Source organism: Sciurus vulgaris, assembly GCF_902686455.1.
Source record: "Sciurus vulgaris genome assembly, chromosome: 10".
NCBI lineage: Eukaryota > Metazoa > Chordata > Mammalia > Rodentia > Sciuridae > Sciurus > Sciurus vulgaris.
The window spans coordinates 3,567,776-3,586,857 of NC_136470.1; the positions used below are offsets into that span (position 1 = coordinate 3,567,776).

The 19,082-nt window shown below is 56.4% G+C and overlaps 2 protein-coding genes across 7 annotated transcripts in view; both read left to right on the top strand.

Annotated features, from left to right (window-relative positions):
* C2CD2 (C2 calcium dependent domain containing 2) overlaps positions 1–5,032 on the top strand; it is a 54,887-nt gene extending 49,855 nt beyond the window's left edge. For 2 of the 3 annotated variants that reach the window (XM_079100681.1, XM_079100683.1), the window contains one exon: positions 2,769–5,032. In XM_079100681.1, coding sequence (XP_078956807.1) covers positions 2,769–2,992 — 224 coding nt within the window. In that variant the 3' untranslated portion in view covers positions 2,993–5,032. The remainder of the gene's footprint in view (positions 1–2,768) is intronic. The other variant, XM_079100682.1, reaches the window with a different exon arrangement.
* Positions 5,033–13,930: 8,898 nt separating this feature from the next.
* PRDM15 (PR/SET domain 15) overlaps positions 13,931–19,082 on the top strand; it is a 43,823-nt gene continuing 38,671 nt past the window's right edge. For 2 of the 4 annotated variants that reach the window (XM_079101125.1, XM_079101126.1), the window contains exon 1: positions 13,931–14,011. The gene's annotated coding sequence lies outside the window, so the exon portion shown is untranslated. Of the gene's footprint in view, positions 14,016–19,082 lie in introns of all 4 variants that reach the window. The other 2 variants (XM_079101124.1, XM_079101123.1) reach the window with 2 other exon arrangements.

The window sequence follows — 19,082 nt, forward strand, 5'->3', positions numbered from 1 at the left end:
GTGCCGGGCTCTCCTGGCTGCAGGGTTTGCAGCACCCTTCGGCCTTCTGTGGCTTGAGGAGCTTTGCCCAGCCTCTGCCTCTGTCTTTACGGGGCGTCTCCCTGTGTCTTCACATTGCCTTCCCTCTGTGTCCAAATGTCCCACCTTGAGGATGCCAGGCATATTTGATTAATCCCAGCTAATGAGCCACTTGGAGTTGATCACCTGTGTAAAGACACTCTCTCCAAAAAAGAGGTCAGTTTCCACGGTCCTGGGGTGCAGAGTTCCGTGTGGACTTTGGAAGGACACAGTTCAGGCCCTGCTCGCACCTTGAGCCCTGACTCTTGCCCCCAGGCTGAATTTCGAAGCAGAGACACATGTGAAGTGGGCTTTGGGGCTGGCCCTTCAGGACGGCCCTGCCCACAGGGGCTGACCCGCTGCAGGATGATTCGTCTCTTCCCTGAGCCCCCACTGCCCCAGCGGGGCCTCTGACCCCTCTTTCCCGTCTCCAGTCCACACGGGGGGGTCTGTGCATTGCTTCAGAGACTCCCAGGTCATCCTGGAAGCAGCTCCTGTAGGACAGATGGACCTCCAGCTGGAGGTAACCTCAGTGCAGAGATCCCTTGTAGCGGGGGTCCCCTGGCTAGGAGCCCCCACTGTACCCAGCACATGCTATTTGATACCCAGGGGACTCTGCCCACCAGCTGAACCCCAAGCTGTGTCCCACTGGAAGAGGTTATTTGGCTGTCCTGAGGCCCCCGTTGGTCTTTCATGACAGGCTGCATTTTCCGGGGATGTACGTGCCACAGACCTGCTGCCATCTACACAGCCTGCTACCTTCCCCGTGTTGCAGGAGACCCGGGCAGAAGCAGGCAGCTGGGAGGGCCACCGGATTCCGTGTTCTTGCTTGAGAGCATTCCAAGCAAGACACAGACTTAGTAAAAGAATAGCAAATGTAGTGAAGGGATCAGAAAAGGGGACAAGGGGACACTCTCGAGGCAGAGAGTGGGTCCTCTCAGAGAGGAGGATGACATGCCCCTCCTGCCCTCCAGAAGTTTCCAGAGAGTCCCGCCCAGGTCCACCTCTTTGACTGACAGCAGGACGGCATCTGACTTCCAAGTCCCCACTGTCCATGGTGAAGGGCCAGGGCAACTCTGAGTCACTGCGGTCCGTGCTGACTGCTTCTAACTGGAACCTGTTCTGACGGTTTCCGGCTGGGGGAGTATCTTTATCTCCCTGAACTCTGGAACCTGGCCTGTGTCCGCGTCACAGGAGCCTCCCGGCCCCCAGGGTGGCTTGTGCTCCTCTTATGGGCACCTGGGGCCTGCGCTTCTCCTGCAGATGACCGGGGGTTTGCAGAGGAATGCAGCCAATCCTATTGGCTAAAGCCAGGCAGGGCTGCAGGTAAATTGCTTTCAAAAGAAAGCATGCGGGGGTCAGCAGGGTGGGCCCAGGGGACAGAGGCGTCCCTCCACGTTCCCACCACCGTTCCCTAACACCTTCCCATTCTTTCCAGCATCCCTGAAACTCATGGGCTTCTGACTTTAACTGTAAAGATGCCATAGTGATTCTTCACAATAGTCGATTTGGTTGTATTTACCAAAAGATGTTTTTAGGACAGTTTTTTTCTGGCAGCTTTGACCAGGTTAGATTCAGCCCACCCCTGGAGTGTTCCAGCTTCTTTCCCAGGACATGGAAGCTCAGCTCCCAAACTAGCCCCAGAGTGGCTCCTCAGTCACCGCTAGTTGACCTCAGCCTGCTGGGCAGGTCTCCCTGCCCTCAGTGGGCTCCATGTGGGCCTGCGTCCATTCACAGGAGCGAATGGCCCCATCCTCTCCTTCCTGAAACCTGGTGACTGTTGGCACACATCACAATGATTGTGTATGTCTGTCACCCAATGGCCAGCTCCAAACTGAAGCCACCTCCTCAGCTCGCCGACTGGGAGGTCTTCTTCCTGTCACTGGCACCTCCCTGCAAGTGCTGATGGAGTTCTCGGGCTGGCTTGAAACACAGGGCTTGCTGGGTCCTGCCTGGTAGGGTGCCCAGCTACTGTGAAAAGCAGCTGAGCCTGCGTGTTATCCCCCACCTGAGATCCTGTGCAGGTGGTCAAGCCACACAAAATGGAGGGGTCTTTCTCTTTTTCCTTTATTTGAAGGCTGGAAATTGAACTGAGGGCCTCGTGCATGCTGGGCAAGTGTTCTACCTGAGCTCTGCCCCTCCCCAAACTGAGGTTTTGTAGATCAAAAAGATCAAGTGACAATTCTCATATGGCCTAGGCGTATAAGCTGTGTGTATAAAGGTATATAGTATATGAATATATTTGTATACACACACAGTAGGATCGGGAATTATATAAAAATTAAAAAAATCTTACCCCCAAAATAACAAATTTTCGGGTTTCCTGAGAAAGCGAGTGCCACTGTTCTCAGGGTCCTTAAGCGGGTCTTTTGTGTGTGACCCTCCTTCCTGGGGTCACACACAGCACCGTGCTGCCTTCACACCTCCCAGTGCGGGGGAGGGGCAGAAGGTCCTTGCGGCCAGGGGCAAGAACCTGCCGCGTTTGGCGTGGTTGTGAACACCTGGCCTCCGATGGTCCAGGCGCCTGGCGCATGGCCAGGTCCCCCTTCCATCCGGAGAGGCGCTGCGTGAGGGTCGGGTCAGTGTCTTCTTGGCCAGCTGCCGTGGCTCAGAGCAGGCGGCTCTTCACCAGAGACACCAGCATCCTTCCTTCTCACCTAGGACGGTCCCTTGTGCCCATAGCCCTGATGGCCCTGTGCTTCCTCTTGCAGGAGGAATTTTGAGGCGGGGTGCCAAGCTGTTTTTCCGCCGACGGCACCCACAGAAAGAGCCCGGCTTGAGCCAGTCACACAACGACCTCCTGTTCCTGCAGCGGCAGGAGGGCGCCCCGAGGAAGGGGGCGACCCTCACGCGGCTGCTGAACAAGAAGCTGCTGTCCAGGCACCACCGGGGCAAGAGCGCCATGAACGGGGCCCCCGTGGAGCCCTGCGCGTAGGCCGCCTGCCGCCTTCCCTGCCGCTGGAGGACGGGCACCCAGGACGCAGGAGGCCAGGCCGCTGCCACGAGCCCACTCCTCCAGCTCGGGTTCCCAACAAGTTCGTCTGAAGGGAAGGAACGAAGTGCGTCTCCAGCCGGGAGGCTTCCCCCAAAGAGAACTGACAAAGCCCAGTTTGCCACCAGAACCCCAGTGGCACCTGCAGCCCCAGCTAAGCCTCAGGGTAGCAGTTAGAGAGCAAGAACAACACCGCCCGCAGGGCCTGGGAGGGACGGCGGGGATTCCATTTACCCACTCAGGCCTCTAGCAGGGTGTGCGTGGGTCCCACGCCTCCACCAAGTCATCAGAAGGTGTGCCCCTCTGGGCTGTCACTGTGACCAGAATGGATGGGTCACCTCTTCTAATTTGCTGCTTAGAATTAAAAAGTACACCTGGCCCTGAGAACAGGGAGGTGGAACACGGGCAGGAGTTTTGATAAAGAAATATGATAGCAGTTGATGAAATGCTTTGACAAATATAGGAAGGAAGGCATTGCCTTTGCTGTTAGCCATAGAACTCGAGACCTTACGCAGACACTAAGCATGTCCCACGCATTACTGAGCATTTCCAGGCCTCTCAGCCTCCTCGCAGAGGAGGCCACGTGAATGCAGGCGTGGTTCTCCATCGTCCTCTGCCATGTCAGGTGCTCAGAATGCCAGGGAGCAGTCCATGTGCAGATTTCCTCTCCGTCTGGCGCACCTTACTAGGCAGGAGCCTGGTGAGCCTGACCCCGGAGTCGGAAGCAGTAAGTGACAGCTCACGGAACATGGTGGCCCCCACACACGCGCACTTTTTGCCAAATATTGCCTACGGCCAAAGCAAAGGACTTGTAGGGCACTCGAAGAAAGTGTTCCGCATCTCAGGTGTCCATCCTTGGAATGGGAGCTTAGTGACAGATGGGAAATTCTTCTTATGGGCTCTCCGGGTTTCTGTTCCTGAATGGTGCTCCTGGCCACGTTTTGGGGTGTCCTTGCTTTGGTTTCCAGTGGAAAAATGAGAAGCTTGGCACATACTTTCAGAACCCCTGTGTACCTCACGAGCCGCCTCCCTCGTCACTTGCCAGTTTCCACATTGCTCCGCTCTTGAACGTGTGATGCCAGCAGACGTGCTTGTCACTGGGGTGACACGTCTTGACCCTTTACTGAGATTGGTGCTCTTCCAATAAGACGGAAAAGGCTGGTGTGACCCTGACCCCCGGCAGATGGGCAAGCAGAGCCCGCCGTCCAGCGCCCTGATGGAGCCGCGGAGGAGCAAGGCCTTTTGAGAGAGCCGAGACCCAAGGACTGTTTTTCTTTCCTGTTTTTGAGGGAGAGATTCAAAAACTACACTGGGAATTCACTTTCAAATGCACATTAAAAAATTCTTAGGTGTTCCAGGAATTATCAAGTGACTTTAAAATGACTTTTTACCCACGCTTTGTTTTTAAAGTTTGCATTTGAATGTTAGCCGTTGTAAAGCTCCAAAAAATATTAATAGCAAGTCAGTCCCCAAGTTTAGTAACTGCTATCAGCTTTTCGGGATGGGAGGGGTCACTTCTCTTCTTTGTCTTGCGATAGATAGAGTCTGTGACATGAGGATCAATTCCAACGGGGTGTGATGTGTCAGAATTCCAGATTTGTATCAGAAGTGTTAGTATATATTGGGTATCCCTTATCTGAAGTGCTTGAGGCCAAAGTATTGCAGAGGTTTTTGGATTTTGAATATGTAAATAGTCTTTACCAACCAGATATCCCTAATCCCTAATCTCAAAAATCCAAAATCTGAACTGTCTGGAAATTCAGAATGTTTTGAGCTCCCTGATGCTTTAAAAGTTTCAATTTTGTAATTTTGGATTAGGGATATCTGGTTGGTAATTCCTACTCCTAAAATTCAACCTTTATAATTTTTAAAAAATTCTTTTTTGATCTGTTTGCTTTTAAAATTCAGGTCGTCTCAATTAAAAAAAAAAAAAAAGAAAGAAAGATTTTCACCAATCCCTTCCCAAGTCCCCCTGTGAATGCTGCTGCTATTCAACACCCAGGTCTGGGGCTCACTTCCTGGGGGTGCACCCTCGCACCTCTGCCAGTGGCCTTTCTCACATCATAGAGGACACTACTGCAGGGACACGGGGCGCCCCGAGGAATGGGCTGTGTCGATACTGTGAAATCCCCTTCCACGTTGTGTATCCAGGTCTGCTTTTTTCTTTTTTTAAACAGTGTGAGGTATTTACGTTCAAAGTGACTGTCTCGGAGATGATGAAGATCGTACGCTGAATGCTGACTGCGCTCACGTGCCCACTTCTTATCCCCAGCCGAGGGTTGTGTCTTTCTGCCTTGATGGGATTGCTGCAGAGTGGCATTTTATAAATGCCAGTGCTCACTGACTGTGCCGCCCGAGCTCCCAGAGAGTCATGTCATGGGTGGTGCCTCAGGACCCCAGTGCCGACGCGGGTCCGCCTCTCTGGAGCAGGTGCGCTTGGTGTGGATGAGCTGGCAGCCTCCTTCCTCTGCTTGAGGACCAGCCTGCATCTGTTGTGGAGGATGCAGCGGACGTGCATGCATGTGTGCGTGCGCGCGTGTGTGTGTGCATGTGTGCTTGTGTGTGCGTGTGTGCGTGCGTGCGTGCGTGCGTGCGTGTTAAAGTAGCAATAACAAAGGTGGGGTCTCTTTGCTCCAGTTGGAAATCTGCTGTGACACAGAGCATTAGACAGAGCACTTTATCAATCTAGTTTCAAGTTTAAGTTCAAAACCAGTCCTTGGTCCTCACCAGGGCTACTTGGCCAACTGCTGCCAACCAATTACAAATTAGGTGCCCATCTGGACTTTTGCTTGGGTCTTACTGGCCACGTACAGAATGTTGCAAATTTTCTTGAGCAGAAAGGGAAAGATTAATTTACGTTGCTGTCACCCAAAGCAGATTTTTTCTGGGTTATGAACTCAAGGTTCTTGGCCTTGAACACACAGGATACAAGTTGATGGACACTGGAAGTCAAAATGTGTGTCTCTTTCAGACAGAAAACAGGCCTGGGTCCTGAGCCTCGTGTCAGCCCCTCTCTGTGGCCCAAACTGGCCCAGAGGTGATTACCAAAGCAATGCCTAACCCCCGCACAAGCTCAGGTTATCTTTGGCTCACTGTCCTCTGCGTTCCTGTCCCCTGTGCCGGGAGGCATTGGACACCCATCCACCCTCTGGTTCACCCGGGGTAGCGATGCTTGCAGTCTGTGGTTTTCCTCACCCACGCCATGTCAAACCTGCATTTTAAAAGAAGAAAGTTCTCCCAGGTGCGTGGAAAGGTCTGGCGTGGTGCTGGGTGTGGCGCCCATGCTGCGGCGATGACCGCATTACTCGGAAGCACTTTAAAAACAGGCACCCATCCTGCGTGAGCCTGACCCCTTGGCTCTGGGCAGCTTCCTCTGAAGAACTTGCGGCTAGGAATGACCTTTGAAAGAAATAAACGTGCACATGGAACACCATGCCTTCAGTTGTCTTTGTGCTTCCTGGAGTCCTGTGCTGTCCCAAGGGTCCATGGCCACCTCTGAGGATGTCTGAATTGCGACCTTTCTTCGTTCCTGCACATGACTGGCCATCAGGCCAGGTGACCTAAGAGGCAGGCCATGGCCTTGTGTCTGCTTCATCCTTAGTTCTTGGCAAAGACATCTTCTAACTTTCTGACAAGACTTTTAAGCCACTGAGCATCAGTCCAGGCTCGAGGCTAAAGAGTTCACCACAGAAGGCACTCCCAGGGTCCTTGTGCGCCACAGCGCATTGTGGGTGCTACAAGCCAGGGACCCCGGAGGTGGAGCCTAGCATGGCGAGGGGGCACAGCTGGGAAGTGAAGCCCGGTGGGTGCACGGTGCATCTGTGGGAGCAAAGCAGGAGGCGTGGGGGCACCTGGAGGGCGTGCCTCAGGCTGTTCCACCTGTGTGGCTGCCATGGCCCCGTGCCGACCTGGAAGGACCTGGGGGCACCTCCACCTGGAGCTGAAGGCAGGATGTGTCCATCTGTCCTTGGACTCCTGCTTGCAGTAGGTAGGTGCAGGGGCAGGTGTCAGCTCAGCCACGGGAGCCAGGCTGTGGTCTCTGCGGCGGGGCAGTGGGGCCTGGCATGTCAGAGACGTGCCCGGCACCGCCCTGCAGGCACCTCACCCCTCCACAGTTTCCTCCGGTCGCACCCGAGCACTCGGAGTGTGGGCACCTGGGGAGGGTTCCAGGAGGCCCAGGCCCACCGCCCTTCCTCTCACTGTCCCCATCCTGCCTGCTTGCCTGTTAGGCACGTGTGGGTGGCTGCCGTCACTTGCCTTTAGGTGGACTAGTCACATAGGAGCAAAGACCCAACGGGACTCATTACCGTAGGAAGGAGGCGGGGGCCTCACAGACCCCAAGCACCCAGCTGACTCCACACCCACAGCTCACAGGTGCAGGTGGTGCCCCCAAAGCCCGGGTTAGGACTTGGAGAGTTCTGGGGGACTGAGTGCTGTCTGCCCTGTGGGGCCCGTGGTCAGCCTTGTGCCCACTGCCCAGAAGCTGTTATGTCAGCTCTCCAACCTCACCTGCGGATCACCACCAGGTAAACAATCCATCTACACTGCCCAGAATAATCCATTGCAGGCACCCTTGGGCATTCCAGAATACACCCCTTGGCCCCAGCTGTCCCCCATCACTGTCCAGAAGTCTGACCAGGATCAAGCCCTGCCTTCTCGTGAAGGGGCTCGGTCACCAGGGATGCTCCAGACACCTGCCTGCTGTTGCTTGGTCCCCTCTCCCTCGGGCTTGCTGCCTTGCCTGCTCGTCTTTTCCACCTGCTCACTGGCAGGAAGGCTGTTCCTGTGTCCCCTGGGCTTAGCACGGCCAGTGTCCACCTCGTGGAGACAGATGTCCATTGGTAGCTCCCCGACACAGAAGCTTGGCTTCCACCCATTCTTCCCTGCTCACCAGCACCCGGTGTCCCAGTCGGAGCCGGATGCTGGAGCAGACGTGTGGCTTGACCTCAGGCACTGCACATGTGGTGCTGTGTACCTGTCAGTTAATACTCAAAGATCAACAGTGACGCCCTGGATGGGGACCACCAAGGCCAGCCCCTCCCTCCCAGGGCAGCCCTGAAGTATCTGTTCTCACACTGTGACCACAGCCCACCCGATGCCCAGCCACGACTGTCTACAGTAGAAACTGCCAGGTCACAACTGTGTGTGACAGATCCAGATCTGATGGCTCTGTGCCTGTGTATCTGTTGATGTCATCAATGTGTCAAAGCACAGGTATCTTGGGCGCACTTCCACCTGGGGTACCAGCTGGTGCTCATGACTGCTTCAGCATGGGCACTGTGAGAAGCCCAGAGGACAGAGATTCATGTCCTAGCTGGGTAGTGCACATAGCTTTACAGAAGAGTTAAAGACTCAGGGCCACCCGAGTAGCTAGTACTAATTGAACACTTACTATACACCAGGAATTTTTCAGAGTGCTCTATATGTGGTAATTTGCATATTCCTTAAAATAACTCCGTGCGGTGTGATCTACCTCAGCTTTACACATTAGGAAACCGAGGCACAGAGCTAAGTAGCTTGCCCCAGCTCACAAGCTGACAGGTGGCAGAATCAGTTTGAGCCCAGGCCACCTGGTGGAGAAGCCAAGCCCACAGCCTTACCACCTAACCCTGCAGTCAGGCAAGAAGTCCAGGGCCTTGCGGGCCTGTCTGCACTGGCGCTGCCCGTGCTGGAGAAGTGGCACAAATGGAACGCGGTGCTTTGCACGTAGGAGGAATCCACTTTTCTGCATAGATCCCCCTCTTTATCTGCATAAAAATTATCTAGATTTAAAAAAAACAAAAGGCTAGTGGTGGACGGAGAGGGGACCAAGGGTGTCTGTGGTGCTTGGGAAAGCACCTCTGGGCAGGCCACTGCCAGGGCAGGGAGCTGCGCCCTGGTGCACTGTCCCAGCACCCCGCCTCCAGCCCTCAGCGCAGAGTCCCTAGGCTGATGGTAATGGAAGTGCTTCCATTTCTTAGGAATTCTCAACTCGCTTTTAAAACACTCAGACCTACCCACAACTTGTCCACCGTGCACCAAGGTTCACCAGCTTGCCAGGCCTGCTCTGCCATCTCCCTGCCCGTGTCCATCTGAGGCTGTGGGGGTCGCTGTGATGTTTCGCCCTCAGCCTCCGGCAGGCTCTGAGGACAGAGGCGCCCACTGTGGCACACTTGGGACGGGGACCGCCTGGGGAATGGCACGGTCACCAGCACCGCAGAGCACAGCCATGGCTCTCCGCTCACCCACAGAACACCCTTCTAGTGAGCTGATTTTTCTTTTATTCTGCCCGTGATTCAAAGATTGGGCTCTGCATTGCCGTTCATAATGAAAATCCGGACATCTTTTCCCCTAACCTCGGAATTCAGGATGTAAATTGGCCTGAGAAGGTATTACTTCTGGTCTTAATTGATGAAGTATCCCGAGCACACAGAATTTTCTTGGCCCACATGAGTGCTGTGGGCACAGATGGACAGCCTGCACCGCGGGCACTGACGTGAGGAACGGCTTTCCAGGGGGCCGAGGAGTCGTGGTCTGCCTTTTTTGTCACTGTAACCAAAAGTCCTGACAGGGACAATGGGGAGGAGGAGAACTTTATCTGGGCTCACACTTCCGGAGGTTTGGTACATCCTCGGCCAACTCCACAGCTGTGGGCCTGAGGTGAGGCAGAACTTCCTGGCTGAAGGGCTTGGTGGAGGAAAGCAGCTCAGAACTTGGTAACTAGGAAGCACAGCGGGACAACTCCACTCATCAGGGACAAACTGTAAGCCCCAAAGTCACAGCCCGGAGACCCAGCCCTCCAGCCACACCCCACCTGCTTACAGTTACAATCCATCAGTAAATCCGCTGGAGGTTGACCTCTCGTAATCGAATCAACTCACCTCTGAAAATTCTTGCATTGTCTCAAACGTGAGCTTCTGGGGGACACTTCATATTTAAACCATAACACTCTGCCCCTGGTCCCCAAAGGCTCTTGCCCATTTCACAATGCAAAATACATCCAGTCCATTTCCAGGAATCCCCATCGTCTTAACAGTTCTACCATTGCCCAAAAGTCCACACATCCAAATCTCATCCAAGACTCAAGGTAAACTCATGGATGGTGTCCCCTGTAAGGGCAAAAGGAAGTCACATATATCCAATATGTAATGGCAGAGTAAACATTCCCATTTCTCAAGGGAAAAATAAGGGCACGGAAAGAAGAGAGAGGCCTAAAGTAAGACTGAAATCCAGCTGGGTGAGCAAGTCCTACAGCTCCCTGCTCAGCCACTGGGCACAGGGCATGAGGATGCTCTCTCCGTGGTTGCGTGACTCCCTGGCCTGTGTGTTGCAGCCCACATGGCCTCTCTTGCTTGTCTCTGCTCAGTTCCTGCAGCTTTCCTCGGGTGATGTTCCATGTCACCGCCATCTCTGAATCTTTGGGGCTTCCTTCTCGTACCTTCATGCATCGCCCTCTCAGGGGTGCCCACAGGGACTCTGACCCCGTTGCACCTTGCCTGGCCTCCCAGGCCTTCCTTGGCAATCCTGGTGGATGCCTCCATGACCCCAAACTCCATCATCCTTCATTCCTGCAGAATCAGCACCATGTGGCTGATGACAAGGTCTGCCATCTTGAGCTACTAGTAGCCAAGCCTCCTGGGACCCTGGTTGCAGCAGCCTCTGCATGTCTGGGTGGCTGAGCATGGTAAAAACAAACAAAAAAGCCCAGACCCCAAAATTTACTAGCTGCCCCACCCCCACAAGCAGGATGCTTCTATAGTCTCATCTCAAAAGAATCTGAATTTTTACTGTCACTCTGGAGACAGATGGGTGTGGTCTAACCAATTCCCAAAATGCCCTTAAGCCATCTTTCCTATTACTTCTTTAAAGGTTGACATCTCCTTAACAACCACCTATTCCTTAGACCCAGTTTTACTCACATTTTTCTGCCTGCAAGTGTTTCAAATCTTCTCCGCTTTCTGCTCCTGGTTATTATGGTAAACTTGGCTAACATCCACCAGCAATATCCATGCCACCGTCCGAATGCTGTGCTGCCTTTAAGTTCTCTCCACCAGATTCAGTCCCATAAAAAGTCTCAGGACAGAGGCAAAGTGAAGATAACTTCTGAGCCAAAATATAACACGAACGGCCTCCAGTCCAATCCAACAGCATCCCCTCCTCTGAAACCTCATGAGCCCAGTCTTCACTCTCTGCGGTGCTACTGGCATTCGGGTCTTCTGAAACCACCGTGGTCCCCATCAAGCTTTGCTTACAACGTTCTGAAGCTTCTCCAGCTCACATCTCTGAATGTTCAACCCCAACACCTGCCCCATGCCACACAAACCAGCTCCAAAAGCTTCCGAACCACACGGTCACATTAGTCACAGCGACACCCCATGTCTCAGTGCCAATTGGTTTTAGTTAGCTCTTTCATCGCTGTGACAAAAACAACACAGGACAAGTTTATTTTGGCTCATGACTTCAGAAGTTCAGTCTGTGATCACCTGACTCTGCAGCTCTGGGCCTAAGGTGAGGCAGGACATCATGACCAAAGGGCCTGGCAGAGGAAAGCTGTTCAGGACATGGCAACCAGGGAGTAGACAGGGCTCTGCTCAACAAGGACAAGATATAGACCCCAAAGGCACACCCCGAGGCTCTTCCTCCAGCCACACCCTACCTGCCTGCGGCTACCATCCAAGTTAACCTGCCTCCAGGGAGCAACGCAATCTCTCATAATCTAATCATTCCACCTGATTCCTGCACTGTCACACGTGGGATTGGGGGGACACTAAATCTAAACCATAGCAAGGTCTCTTTTTCTCTCAGTCTTTCACTCTTGCTGTGACTGCCACTTGCTGTCTTTTGTTCATGCACGTTGGTACCTATTTAGTGTGCAGAGGCCCACAGAGTCAGCCACTTGAGTGATGCCACAGAAGGGCTACACTTGGGTGCTGGGTGTCTGTCAGCTGTAGGTGTGGAGATGGGGCTGGAGAGCATTTGGGCAAAGACCTGAATGAAGAGATGGCGGTGGGAAACCTGGGAGTATTTGAAGGTGGAGCGAAAGAAGTAGGCTGGCAGGAGACAGGTGACCCTGCTTGATGGGCTCTGGGCAGGGAAGAGGGCAGGGTGGACAAGTGAGTTGTTCTGGAAAGGTGAGGGATGCCCTGGGTCAGTTTCCTGCACTGCAACTGGGAAGCCACTGTAGAATGTTGGGGGCGGGGGCCACAAGCAGAGAGCCAACTCAACAACTTTCCTGCTCCATGGCCTTGCATCCCAGGACTGCACAGGGGCATGCAACACATCCCTTTGCATGGCATTTGGTGACTACCAAACTTACACAGGTGCCACTGTGTCTAGTGCATCTCTGTAGGGTGAACTGCATGTGGAATTGGTGGACCAAAGCGTTTGGAATTTCTATGGATATGTACGAACTGCCTGGATGGAGGTTCTACCAACTTATTCTCCCTGGCAGTGTCTCTATAGTCCTTTCAAATAATACAATAAGCCTTTTAAATTTGCTAACCTAATAAAACCCCCTCACTGCAATCTTGTTTGTTCTCTTATTATGGATACTGTAATTAAATCCCTTTTCATATGCTTAAGAGACACTCTTTTTGCAAGTGATTCCTAAGACCTCACATTTATGGAAAAGGAGCCCTTTGTGGTAACAGTTCTTCAAATAAATTTCCCCAGTTCATCACCACCCTCTCACTGCAAGTTTTGGCAGGCAAAAATGGACGATAGTTTGCCTCTCTGAACTAGAGAACCCGGGACTATGTTAAAAGAGCTTGAGTCCCTTCTATTCCCAGTATTTTGTGATTGCACACTTGAAGGCAGACCTCAGGCATGCCAGTCAAGTCCTCTATCACGGAGCCACATCCCCAGTCCTTATAGCTTTGAGACAGGGTGTGGTCAAGTTGCCCAGGTGGGCCTGTGGCTTGTGGTCCTCAGCGTCAGCCTGAGTCATGGGGACTGCAGGCATAGGTACTGCACACACACGTTGAGGTGCTTCCCGATTCTCTTGCTTTTCACTTGGCTGCTCCCAAGGCGGCCACGGAGGGGAGCCCCTGAAAGGGCTGGGCCTCTAACTTCACAAAGTGCTTATAAGTCAATCAAAAGCCAGCCCAGGATGCTAACACCGCCTCAACTCAGAAATCACAGGCCGCAACCCCAGACCCGCGCTGGAGAAAATTCGATCCCCTTCATCGTCATCACTACCTCCCACCCAGAGAAACCAGGCTTCTCGCAGCCATCGGGAGAAAAGGGGCCAGCGACGGGCTGGACCTCGAGTGACCGACGTGCGCCCTCCGACTCCCACTGGCCGCATCCAAGCCTCCTCATTGCCGCCGTCCCGCCCCTCCAGTCTGTCCGGAGCTCCGGGTTGGACGCCCGCGCTCCTCCGGGTCCCCATTCCAGGCCGCCCGATGCCTCACCCACTCCACCGGCCACCCGCTCCCCCAGCTCCTGGGTCCACGCCGCGCGTCACACGCTCCCCCTGCCGCAGTCCGCACCGGCCGCCACAGGCTCCCCGGGTCCCCGTTCGCGCAGCCCGCCAGACGCTCCCCGGGGTCCCAATCCACGCCTCCCGCTCCCCGACGCCCGGTCTATACCACACGCCCCCCGCGTCCCATCCACGCCGCCCTCTGCCCGGCAACCGGTCCACGCCGCCCGCCCCCGGCCCGGTCCACTCCCCGACACCCCATCCGCGCCGCCCTCTGCCCGGCAACCCGTCCACTCCCGGACACCCCGTCCGCGCCGCCCTCTGCCCGGCAACCCGTCCACTCCCGGACACCCCGTCCGCGCCACACGCCCGCCGCGTCCCATCCCTGCCGCCCTCCGCCGGGCAACCCGTCCGCGCCGCCCGCCCCGCCCCGCCCCGCCCGGCCGCGCACTACAACTCCCACGATGCCGCGCCGCCGCCCCCCCGGCTTCCGGTGCTGCGCAGTTTCCGGAGCGGATCGCAACCCGGAGTCCGGATCCGATCCCGCTCTGCACATTCCAAAGGCAGGTAAAGCCCCGGGCCGGGCCCGCCGCCCGCCCCGGCGCGCGCCCCCCGCCCGGCCCGCGCCGCCCGCCCGCCGCCGCCGGCGCCCGCCCGCCCCGCCGCGCCCCGCCCGCCCCGGTCCAGCCGCCATGCCGACTGTTCTTTGTTACATTCGCCGGCCGCGGGCGCCGTGGGCGATCGGAGTCAAAACCCGGCTGGATTTCCGGAGCCGCTCCGGGATCGCCCTGCGCGCCCGCCCGCCGCCGCCCGCCAGGTCCCGCCGCCACGGGCGCTCCGGCGCGGCCGGGCCCGCCGCCCAGTGCGGGGCCCGCGCCGCGCCCGCCGCCCGCGCGGCCCCCCGCCCACGGCCGGGCCCGCGCCCTCCGCGCCGCCCGGCCGGCGCCCACGCACGCGCCCCGCGCCCCCGGCCGCCCGCTCCCGCGCGGGGCCGGCCCGACGCCCACCGCCCGGCGCGTCGGCCCCGCGCAGCCCAGTGCGGCGCCAGGCCCCGGCCACGCGAAACGCCCGCGCCGGTACGCGCGGGGGTCTCCGTGCCCTCCGCCCCGCGTGGCCTCCTGATGTCGCTCTCCGCGTCCTCGGGCACAGCCCCGGGAGCACGGAGAGGCCCTGGGCCCGGCCTCTTGGGGGTTTAGAAAAGCGGAGGTCTGGCGGTGGCCTCCTCAGGCCCGTCGGCCTTCGGGAAGGGCGTGAAAGAGGCGACAGGTGCCCGGGAAGGGAGGACCGGTGGGGCGCGGGCCACGTGCGGCCGCCTGCGTTCTGAGCACAGGACCTGGACACTAGTCCCTGGTGGCTAGTTCTGGGCACAAGCCCTTGGTGTAGTCCGTGAGGACCTTTCTTCTCACGTGCTCAGAAATTGCCACCCGCTCCCTGGCCAAAGGTAGTTTAAAATGGCAGAAACCGGTGTGTGATCCAGAAGTGGCAGGACCAGTGCCTCGGCTTACAGCTGGGACATCTGCAGAAGCCACACCTAAAGCCCACCCCACTGGGACCCTGAAGGCATTTGGGGGGTGAAGAGTGAGGGAGCACCTGACCGCGCAGACCTCCAAAGACCACAGGGCCAGTTCTGACTGGGTAGTGCACCGTGTGAACACTTGTCAGCGGGCCCCACATACGTACCATGACCCGAATTGAAACCTGGGCATTTTCACCTTCTCTGAATTTTCATAGCTTCTCTTCACTTCCCTGGATCTCCTTGAAATCAAGGCCTCATGATGAATCCTTAAGAAATAGGATATAGTCTGGATTTGTAAAGGGAAAACACCACATTTTCACATTTCTTACATCTGTGGTTAATACTTCAGCAGAGTTACCAAGAAGGAGCTTATAAATATGTGCAGTTTTGAAGGCAGATGTGACAGTTATTTCTCCAGAAGACAAATTTTAAAAAGCGGCCATAGTTGCAAGGCTGATACTTACCTTAGAATAATCATGTTTGAGAAGGTACTCTGTTCACTGAGGATGTAGGGCTGGTATTTTTCGTTGTCATCTGCAGTAGGCCAGGAGAGAAAAATACTGCTTCGCAGACTTGAGGGAGATTTAGAGCTGCTGCCGCGACTGTGCGCAGTGACTGAGGTGTTTCTTGGACTCAGTTTCTCATATTCCGAGCATGGAGAGCTCCTGACCAGTCCACGGTGGTGTTTGTGTGCACAGACTCAGTGATTTGGCCATGTCCTGAAGGACACTTTCATGTGCTCAGCACTGAGTAAGAGGAAGCCTGATGGACTGGAGTTCAGGCAGGTGGGGGAGGCGGTGTAGACAACAAGCAATAAAAGTTACAGGTTACCTGCAGGTAGTGAGGGCATGAAGGAGGACTGTGACAGAGGGTGGTATACCAGGGAGCTGGACCAGAGAGGTCTGCCTGAGCAGGGGGTGTTTGAATGGAGACCAGAGCAATGAGAAGATCAGATGAATTCATCCCAGGCAGATCCAGGCCAGCACAAAGGTCCTGGAGTGGGAGTAAGCCTTGGGTGTTGATGGGGGGAGGCAGCAGGACTGCACCGTACAGGTTTTTTTTTTTTTTTTTTTTTTTTGGGTGCTGGGAATCGAACCCAGGGCCTTGTGCTTACAAGGCAAGCACTCTACCAACTGAGCTATCTCCCCAGGCCCCTGGACAGGTTTTAATCTGAGCACCACAGGCTGCCCTCGGGGGCTTTGAGCAGTGCTGAGACAGGGTCTGTGCTCTTAGAGATGACCCTGTGGCTACTGAGTGGGTGTGGCAGCCATCTACACCCGACGTGATTTCACTCAAACAGGTGTAGGCAGAGGGGAGCCCGATGGGGACTGAGCCTGGGCTGGGTCAGGCCCTGCCCTGGTCAGGATGGGCACAGTGGGCCGTGGCAGTGCTGCTACTGAGGTAGGGTGGACTGCTGGCCCTGGGGGGCAGGGGGTTAGGGGGCCTTAGGGGCCCCAACAGCCAGGCTTCCTTCAGCTGTCCCTGTGGGTGGGGGCCGTGGGCCTGCCCCAGGAACTCCCACTGAGAACGGACCCCTCTCCCTGCAGCGCAGGAGACTGTCATGGTGATGGCTTGGGTGTGGGCACCTGGTCCAGCTGCCATATGACTCCGTGTGGGTGACAGAGCCTTGGTGGCCTGCAGGTCCTGCAGGCCGAGTGCAGGTGTGTGCTCAGCACCGTCGGGTGTTCTGGCTCCTGGCTCAGAGGGAAGAGCAGGCCCCGCCGTGCACAGGGGTGAGGCTGCAGGCACTCTCGTGCTGGTGGGGAACGGTTGTCTACCACAGGCACTAGGCGGGGGAATGTCCCATCCACCGGCTTGAGCACAGCATTCCTGTAAGGTGGATGGGCTTGGTATGGGTCGTGGACCACAACGCAGTGACGGCCGGAAGCAGCCAGCACAGCCTGTGGTTCTGCGGCATCCAGGCCCGTGCAGCTGACACTGTGTGCTGCCGAAAGATGCAGAGGGGCATCAGCAGAGGGAGGTCAGGCCTGGATGTGTGGCACTGGGCTCGAGTTCCGGGGGGCGGAGGGACCACGCACCAGGACTCTGCCTGGAGAAGGGTGTGCACAGGTGTCCTCGTGGTCTTTGCTCTCGTAAGTTCAAATATACTAGTTTGTAATCTTGTTAAATGTCTGATTAGTTATGCTGCTTGTGCCTGTATTGTGAGCAGAACTCCGGGGTTGCTGTAGCCTGTTGAATGGGGGTCCGTGGCGCCTCCCTCAGCCAGGCCACCTCAGCTCAGACGCAGCGGGGGGCATGCTGACCCGGGTGGGCGTCCCCTCGGCCCCGTTTCTGTGAATAGATGGTAGAGGGCAGGCCTTTCTCACCCTCCTGGCCCAGAAATTTCTCCTGAAGAACCAGAAGTGAAAATCAGAATACAGACGTCCTCTTGGATGAAGCCAAGAGGTTCAGAAAGAGAACAGAGAAGAAATTATGGAAGAAACAGTGACAGAAACCTCAGGGCCGAGGACATGCTGCCAGGTGGAGAGTGCTGGCCGCCAGGCTGCCCGGCGTGAGGTGGAGGCAGACCTTCTAGGGTGCTGGAGGTTGGGGGACACATGGGGCCTCTGCCAGCTGCAGAGGGATCAGGTGGGGTGGCCTTGGGGCCATGGGGACATCCAAAAGATGGCCCTCCGTGGCCCTGTCAGCCAGGGAAGCCACAGGAGACTGGACCCAGGGAAGGGAGCACTGGGCTCCAGAAGCAGGCCCGAGCTCAGGAAAGCAGAGCAGGTCCTGGGCGACAGAGGGACGGGGCGGCCAGAGGGAGGGCTCTGGAAGCACAGAGGCGGGCCCTCGCTGCCCCCTCCTGCCCTGTGGCACCAGCAGAGCCTCTGCACACAGGCACACGTCAAAATCGCACCCAGGTCCTGACGGCACAGGGTGCAGGACCCACTCGATGCAGCACAGCAGCACGGTGCTGTGGCTTTCGTGTGCACGCAGAGTGACGTTGCACACGACGGCAGCAGACGGAACTGCGGGCAAGAACTAGGCCAACCTAAAAACCACCAGCAGACTCTTAGAAGGTTGTGCTAGAAATGTGTGACAGACACGTTGAGGCCACCAGTGGTATTTCCCGTCGTACATGACGTGCACTGACCAACCAGACCTGGGCAGGGAGGGGAAGGGCAGGCGAGAATGCCCGCCCCTGCCATCCAGTGAACACAGGGTCAAGGGAGAGACAGACACAGCAGAAGCCACTGGGACAGTCCCATGGGTCTGGGGACAGGACAGGGAATGACATACTGGGACAACAAGGGGACCGAGCATCCCCAGCCCCTTCTTGTGGATGTCGACCTGGGCGTCAAATTACATGGGAGAGAACCTCGCGGTGGGCAGGGGTGCCTGGCGAGCAGTCTCCGTCACACTGGTTCTGTGAGATCCTGGAGTCCTTATGCTTTAGGGGCATCAGTTCCTCTGGTGACAGCTGGCACCTAAGCAGGCAGCCCCAGTTCCCATCGTGGCTAGCGGATCCCACTTGGAGGAATCCCACCATGGGGTGATCTGCCCGCAAGACATGCTCTTCCTGGAATCTTGACGATGTAGTAGCTGCTGTTACCTTGGTGTCTTCGGTCTTGAAGGGGGACAAGGTCGTTGGGTTGGGTCATTCAGGGTCAGTCAACCTGTAATGCCAGTGTTGAGACGGCCTCCGTACGTGGTTGGCGTGTGTGTGGAGCTGAGCAGGCTCTGACCCCCAGGTCGAGGTGAAAGAGACAGGAACGAAGACGGATGCCACTTTTCCCCTACCTTTGGTTATGCGTTGGAGTCCGCGCTTTGAGCAAGTGCAGTGTGCACGTCCCTGACCGCATCTCCACCCCTCTACGGCTGGCGAGAAGGCGGGAGAAGAGCAGGGTGCACCCAGGCCCAGCGCAGTGCAGGGCAGTGATGCAGGGCCTGGAAGGCCCAGAAATGAAGGCCCCTGCGGAGCGGAAGCCACTTGCTTTGGCCAGAAGGGAACACTGTGTGCCCAGGGGGTGAGAAGAGGAAGAGGGACATGGCGGGCTGTCCATGCAGGTGCATGAGTCCAGCTTTGTTGGCGGGTGGGCAGCGAGGGCCCCTCCTGGGTTTTGCCCTGTCTTCAGTGGCCCTGTTGAAAGTGTGCTGTCTACACCTGGACCTCC